Consider the following 7869-nt stretch of genomic DNA (forward strand, 5'->3'; position numbering starts at 1 on the left):
AAACCATTCCCAACGCCAACTCTTCAGACAAAGATTAGACCGGAAGGTGGGACATAAAATGATACTTGTGAAGAGTGTGCTTCTTAACTCAAGTAGATACATGAGATTAAATGGGCACGTTCTGTCCAGAGGCGAGATGAGAGGGCAGAGAGGGTCAGGGGCTGGTTGAATGGACGGGAAATCCAGGGTGGAAGGGAAGAGTGTGCTGTCACAGTACAGGGAGAGCAACTAGGGTCACAAGACTGTATAAGAAACTAACTTGAATTGTAAAGTTTCACTTAAAGCACAACAATAAAAAAGAATAGGAGGAGGAAATGTAAGGTGTGGATGATTGCCTCTATGAACAACTGCCTCCTTTGCCACGAGACCAGAAGAGATGGATGGTGCCCAGCTACCGTTACTGAACATTTTGATCAAAGATTCTAAAGAAGAATCTTGACTAAAGGGGGGAAATGTGGAACAGAATTTCACTTTTCATGGACTCCAGACTTTCTGAAGCCATTGAAGCTGGGTGAACCCCTGAAACTAATATCCAGAGATAATCTTTGAATCTAAAACCATAAGCCAGAAATATCCCCTGAAGCCTTCTTTAAACCAAGCAACAGTCTAGCTTAACTAGTAAAGAATGTCTACCATGAGCTTTGTGCTCTTTTAAAAACTTACTATATGGGATCATTGTTAACAGCAATGTAAAAGATTAGATAAAAAGCATAGGAGTGTCATGGATTGAATTGTGTCCCCCAAAAAATATCTGTCAACTTGGCTAGGTCATGATTCCCAGTATTGCATGATTGTCTACCATTTTGTCATCTGATGTGATTTCCCTATGTGTTGTAAATCCTGTCATTATGATGTAATAAGATGGATTATTGGCAGTTATATTGAGATTTACAAGATTAGATAGTGTCTTAAGCCACTCTCTTTTGAGATATAAAAGAGAGAAGCCAGCGGCAAGATATGGGAACCTCATTCCACCAAGAAAGCAGTGCCAGGAGCACAGTGTGTCCTTTGTCCTGAGGTTCTTGTGGAGAAAAGCTCCTAGACCAAGGGAAGATTGATGACACAGACCTTCCTCCAGAGCAGATAGAGAAAGCCTTCCCCTGGAGCTGACGCCCTGAATTTGGACTTGTAGCCTATCAGACAGTGAGAGAATAAATTTCTCTTTGGTTAAAGCCATTCACTTGTGGTATTTCTGTTATAACAGCACTAGATGACTAAGACGGAGCAAATGAGCCTGTGTCAGTAGGGGAGGAACAAATTGGAAAAGGAGGTTGGGAATGGCTGCACAATATGAAGAATTAATCAATGTCACTGTATTGTATACATAGAAATTGTTGAATTGGTATATGTTTTGCTGTGTATATTTTCAACAACAAAATATATAGTCATTACAAAAAAGTTGAAAAATACAGAAATCTCTGAACACCAAAGTAAAAATTGCCTGTAATTCCATTAAGGGATGATCACTTGTACATTTGATAGATTTCCTTATAGTATTTACTGTGTGTGAGTGTATCTGTATATTTGCATAAGTAACAGTCCCTGACTTACGACGGGGTTCCATTCTGACAACTCTGTCATAAGTCAGTTCTTAAACGTAAGTTGAATAACTCTTTTTTTTTTAGTTTTCATTATTATTGCCTTTTATTATCAGTTTTTTTTATTGTACTTTTTACAGAACAAATAATTTCTCATTAAACAGTACACATACTGTTTTATGACAAAGGTTAACAACCCCATGACATGTCAACACTGTCCCTTCTCAACCCTGGGTTCCCTATTACCAGCTTTCTTGTCCCCTGCTACCTTCTAGTCCTTGCCCCTGGGCTGGTGTGGCCCTTTAGTCTCATTTTGTTTTATGGGCCTGTCTAATCTTTGGCTGAACAGTGAACCTCGGGAGTGACTTCATTACTGAGCTAAAAGGGTGTCCAGGGGCCATACTTTCGGGGTTTCTCCAGTCTCTGTTAGGCCAGTAAGTCTGGTCTTTTTTTGCGAGTTAGAATTTTTTTATACCTTTTTCTCCAGCTCTGTCTGGGACCCTCTGTTGTGATCTAGGTCAGAGCAGTCAGTGGTGGTAGCCAGACACCATCTACTTGTACTGGACTCAGTCTCGTGGAGGCCTTTGGACTAATCTCTTCCTTGTGTCTTTTCTTTATTGTCCCTTGCTCCCGAAGGGGTGAGACCAGTGGAGTATCTTAGATGGCTGCCTACAGGCTTTTAAGATCCCAGATGCTACTCACCAAGGTAGAATGTAGAACATTTTCTTTATAAACTGTGTTATGCCAGTTGAGCTAGATGTTCCCTGAGACCATGGTCCGCACAGCCCTCTGCCCAGCAATTCAGTTCCTCAGGGAGTTTAGATGTGTCTATGGAGCTTCCATGACCTTTCCTTGTACAAGTTGTGCTGGCTTCCCCAGTATTGTATACTGTCTTACTCTTCACGAAAGTTACCACTTAACCTATTGTCTATTTAGTGCCTCCACACCCCTCCCATCCCTCGTAACCAACAAAGATTGTTTCTTTTTGTGTGTAAACTTTTTCATGAGTTTTTACAGTAAAGGTCTCATACAATATTTGTCCTTTTGTGATTGACTTATTTCACTCAGCATAATGTCCTCCCGTTTCATCCATGTTATAAGATGCTTCACAGAGTCATCATTGTTCTTTATCATTGCATAATACTCCATTGTGTGTATGTACCATAGTTTATCCATTCATCTGTTGTTGGGCATCTAGGTTGTTTCCATCTTTTTGCTATTGTGAACAATGCTGCCATGAACATAGGTGTGCATATGTCTGTTCGAGTAACGACTCTTATTTCTCTAGGATATATTCCTAGGAGTGGGATTGCTGGATCATATGGTATTTCTATTTCTAGCTTTCTAAGGAAGCGCCATATCATTTTCTAAAATGGTTGTATCATTTTGCGTTCCCATCAGCAGTGCATGAGAGTTCTGATCTCCCCGCAGCCTCTCCAACATTATTTCCAGTTGTTTTGATTCGTGCCAGTAATGCTGGGGTTAGATGGTATCTCATTGTGGTTTTAATTTGCGTTTCTCTAATGGCTAGTGATCGTGAGCATTTCCTCATGTGTCTGCTGGTCACTTGAATGTCGTCTTTGGTGAAGTGTCTGTTCATTTCCTTTGCCCATTTTTTAATAGTATTATTTGTCTTTTTGTTGTAGAGGTGTTGGATTTTCTTGTAGATTTTAGAGATTAGACCTTGGTCTGATTTGTAAAGTCCAAAAATTTTTCCCAGTCTGTAGGGTTCTCTTTTTACTCTTTTGGTGAAGTCTTTTGATGAATGTAAGTATTTAATTTTTAGAAGATCCCAGTTATCTAGTGTATATTCTGATATTTGTCTGTTGTTGGTTATGGTTTGTATCCTGTTAATACCGTGTATTAGGGCCTCTCGCATTGATCCTATTTTTTCTTCTATGAACTTCATAGTTCTCGGCTTTATATTTAGGTCTTTGATCCATTTTGAATTAGTTTTTGTATATGGTGTGAGGTATGCATCTGTTTGATTTTTTTGCAGATGGATATCCAGTTTTGCCAGCACCATTTGTTAAAAAGACTGTCTTTTCCCCATTTGATGGGCTTTGGGCTCTTGTCAAAGATCAGGTGACCTTAGGTGGATGGATTTACATCTGGGTTCTCAATTCTGTTCCATTGGTCAATGTATCTGTCGTTGTACCAGGCTGTTTGACTACCGTAGCTGTATAGTAGGTTCTGAGGTCAGGTAGTGCGAGTCCTCCAACTTTCTTCTTCTTCTTCAATAGTGCTTTACTTATTCGGGGCTTCTTCCCTTGCCATATAACGTTAATGATTAGTTTTTCCATCTCTTTGAAGAATGTTGTTGGTATTTGGATCGGGATTGCATTGTATTTGTAAATTGCTTTGGGTAGAATTGTCATTTTTACAATGTTGAGGCTGCCTATCCATGAGCATGGTATGTTTTTCCATCTATGTAGATCCCTTTGGGTTTCTTACAGTAGTGTTTTGTAGTTTTCTTTGTACAGGTCTTTTACATCCCTGGTTAGATTTAATCCAAAGTATTTTATTTTTTTAGGGGCTTATTATCAGTATCTTTATAAATCTAATCTTTGTCAGAGTCAGTGTCATAACAATGAAGTCAGAGTTGTAACGGCTGTCGGACATGTGCAATTCAGTTGTCAGTATGTCATTACAGTTGAATATTATTCAACTTTCTATCTATTAAGATTCCCTATACTAACATCAACATAGACTTTATCGTAGACCAGGACAGACTGCTATACAGCAGTGTTTTGATCAGTAAATTGTAACACTGAACATATGCAAATGAACATGAGAATGGTAACATCAGCAAATTACACATAACAACATTGTATGTAGTACATATTACTAATGAGAAAACTTAGAAAAAAAATGGACAATCGTAAGTACGGTTCATCGTAACTTGAATATGTCAAAATCGGGGGCTACCAATGTATATATATATATATATATTTAAAACAAATTTGGGATTATAATAACTACTTTTTACATGAATTTTTATAGCGTTGACATTCCAAGATATGAAATAAGTAGGCTTTTTTTCCCTAAAAATATTAATGTGTGTTCAGAATAACACAACTCAGTGAGGTGACAGCAATTTTAAATGCCAGCATTTAAAGAGGGGGAATCACTTGGGCAGCATTTGACCACAGCTTTCTCATCATTTTTTGAGGTGTGTGTTTGTTTAAAGGTCTCCTAAACTCTTTAATAATGTCAAATTGCCTTTTCCTAGGAATGCAAGAAACAACACCAGGAGGTCATATCAGTTTACAGAATGCATCTTCTGTATGCTGTGCAGGTATGGTAACACCCTGTAAAGTGTAAGGGTATCCTAAAGAAACTCAGTAGCAGACATCGCCAAAACTCCCATCATTAAACTAGAAGAAAGAGGAGAATCCATTTCATTGGAGAGCTTTTAAAAAATGCCTTCTGCTTTGCTTTGGATTTTATGTCAGGAGCCTCATGTCCTGTTTACTGGGAGCAGCCTCAACACTTATTGAGCAAATGAAGGAAGATGTGGCTGTTGCCCCACTGGGAGGCCCAGGCTTTGTTTTTCAGGCATGGTGATATTCTCGGAGCCATCTGCACTGCCTCGCCCCTGTGACTATTAGCTTTCTGGTTAGCTTCGCTCACATTTGCAACCAAGAACCCAGAGACCCTATGCTGGGCACTTAGGTCGACACAGCCTGATCATCCTCCAGAGGGAAAACAGTGGGACCCTGTCTTGGCTTCTGTTCCTCATAGCATTGTGGGAATTGATAGGGCTAACATTTATCTAAGGAGCCCTTCCTGGCGGAGGAACTGTTAAGCGCTTGGCTGCTAACCAAAACGGTGGTTCAGTCACCCAGCAGCTCCTCAGAAAAAAACCCTTGCGATCTGCTTCTGTAAAGATTACAGCCAAGGAAACCCTATGGAGCAGTTCTACTCTGCCACATGGGGTCACCATGAGTTGAAATCAACTCAGTGGCACCCAACAACAACAAATTCATCTAAAAGATCAGGGGAAAAGCCAACAGCTTCCTCCTATCTAGCCATGTCATTCCCTAGGGGAGGCTATGCCATGACCTAACTTAGGTTCTATTTTTGTTTGAATTTCCTAGGGCCAGATGGATGAAGATGTTCAGAAAGTACTGAAGCAAATTCTTACCATGTGTAAAAATCAGTCGCAGAAGAAGTAAAGTGGAGTCCTAGAAAGGACACTGCCCCCTTGTTCATCTTTGTGTTAGATTGGGAGTTGTTGGCAGCCACTGCCATTGTTCTCATCCACGGTATGCACTGTGACCTAGCAGAGCTTCTTGTTCCAAAGGCTTCTGAGGACTGGTCCCCCGAGAAGACTGCCCTCCTTAGAACTGCCCAGCCTTCAAAATCAGCAGAGGTGAAAAGCCCTTTGGATTCCAGAGCTGGGATTAGTCACGCTCCGAGATCCGGGTGCTCATGCTGGCGGGTGGTTACCTGCCTTGGCACCTGACCAGCTGAGTGGCTTCACTCTCAGTGATGTGTCAGGCCTCTGTGCAGTGAACACTTTTCAATCCCTACACTTGGGGCTGTGCCCTTTAGCACAGTAGGGCTCTTTTTGCCTTTGGCTTCCGACCCCAAAACATGATTTAATCTCTAACCAAATTAGTATGGCACTAGTTATGAGGTGCATGCTTAATACCTTTTATCATGACATCCTGTGGATTTAAGAACTTTAATTCCATCTTTTTACCCCTCTACCTTATACATCTCATCACTCTGCTTGTCAAGCTCCCAGTTTGACGAGCACTATTAACTAAAATATGAAGTTTTAAAACAAAAGCAAATTGCCCTTAAAAGTTTTCGGTTTAAGTCAATCGTTGACATATTACAAATTTTCTATGCATACTTGCCGCCTGCTGTTATCTGTGAAGCTCAGGAAATCCAAACACTTGCGTTTCAACAAGGGATTACAGTAAACTGCGTGTTTACAGCCAAAAGAAATGCCTCACGGTTTTTAACCTCACGTTTTTAAAAGTGTTTTTTCTCTATATTTTTATTGGCTCTTAATAATTTTTTCATATCTAGACCCTTAAATAAGTGAAATTTACACTAGTCTCTATTAATAAGGTGTTTTTTAGGTAACTGTACTTAAGACTTTTGAAAAATAGAACTTTTTCCTCAAAGATTTCAGCTATAGCAAAAGGTAGTTATATATTCCAGACTCAGTATGAGCTGCTGCCAGTACCCTTAGGAATTTCTGCCTTTGTGTCCTCAGAACTGCAGTGTGTATCTGAATATCCTCGTCTTACCTGTTGAGTATTTTGGAAGGTTCCACTTCTACCAGGGCCCATAAATTATCTCTGGAAGAACTGTTAGTACCAACCAATTTTTCAGCTTTGAAACTTAAAAATCCTGATACGGTATCATTATGGTGCATAGCAAAGGTCTTGGGGAAAGATACTTGGGTTCACTTTATTTTCAGGTTAAAAATGTTTCTAACTTGCTTGCAGCTTCCCTTATGGCTTTGATCCTATTGAGGGAGATAAACCAAATACAAAACTCTCCAAAGTGTGTAACTAAATACATAAGCCTACTCTGACAGGGCCATGCACCTCAGGGCCTCCTGGGCTCAGAGGGTGCTGAGCTGTATTGGATGATGTGTTCTTCTCTATTGGATGAGGACCAACAACAGCAAAGCAAAATGGCTTTAAAGCTTGGTGTGTTACTTTTCTTAAGTTGTTTAATTATAGTTAAGCAGTTTCAAAAATGCTCCAAAGAAATGTGAAAAGACTTTTTTGTCACAGCATTTAAGAAAACACGTAACAAAACCCTCCCCGCTGCCGCACAGAAATGCTGCAGAGTATAAAACTTGAGACATTTTGTAGGATGCCTGACAAAGCATAACCTTTTACCTTGATTCAGGATGTGTATTTATTACAAGTACTCTGGTTAAATATTGAAAAGTTATATGCTGTAGTCATAGCATTTTGTCTTTGTAATTTACAGAAGTTTTTGCAGAAAATAAACCTTTGTTTCATTTTGCATCTCTGTTGTTAATTTCTGGGGTATTCACATATTTTTTAATGGGTTTTATATGCAACCCGTTTGGCTTCTGTGAGTTCAGAAGCATTTCAGCGTGGTGGTTTTTATATCCTGCGTTACTGCTCAGCAGTGGGAGCTGTTGGTAGAGTGTGTCACACCATGTTTCACATCATTTCCATCTCCTAGCTCTTGGGTTCACCTTGAACTCTCCCTCAAAAGTACCAGCCATTTCGGGGCAGCTGCATCACGGTTCTTTTCTTTACAGTTGCCTGTCAGTTGATTTAGAGTTTTTTTTAACTGTTTGGAAGTCTCCTTTGGATTTTTTTCCCTT

At 39.8% G+C, this 7869-nt stretch overlaps 1 protein-coding gene across 4 annotated transcripts in view; it reads left to right on the forward strand.

The window, feature by feature from the left end:
* The window catches only part of RAI14 (retinoic acid induced 14), a 206000-nt gene extending 198460 nt beyond the window's left edge, over window positions 1-7540 (forward strand). For 3 of the 4 annotated variants that reach the window (XM_023739492.1, XM_023739493.1, XM_023739494.1), the window contains 2 exons: window positions 4771-4836; window positions 5639-6315. In XM_023739492.1, coding sequence (XP_023595260.1) covers window positions 4771-4836; window positions 5639-5716 — 144 coding nt within the window. In that variant the 3' untranslated portion in view covers window positions 5717-6315. Of the gene's footprint in view, window positions 1-4770; window positions 4837-5638 lie in introns of all 4 variants that reach the window. The other variant, XM_004385237.1, reaches the window with a different exon arrangement.
* The last annotated feature ends 329 nt before the right edge of the window (window positions 7541-7869 follow it).

This window comes from Trichechus manatus, unplaced genomic scaffold (assembly GCF_000243295.1).
Source record: "Trichechus manatus latirostris isolate Lorelei unplaced genomic scaffold, TriManLat1.0 scaffold00135, whole genome shotgun sequence".
NCBI classification, from domain to species: domain Eukaryota; kingdom Metazoa; phylum Chordata; class Mammalia; order Sirenia; family Trichechidae; genus Trichechus; species Trichechus manatus.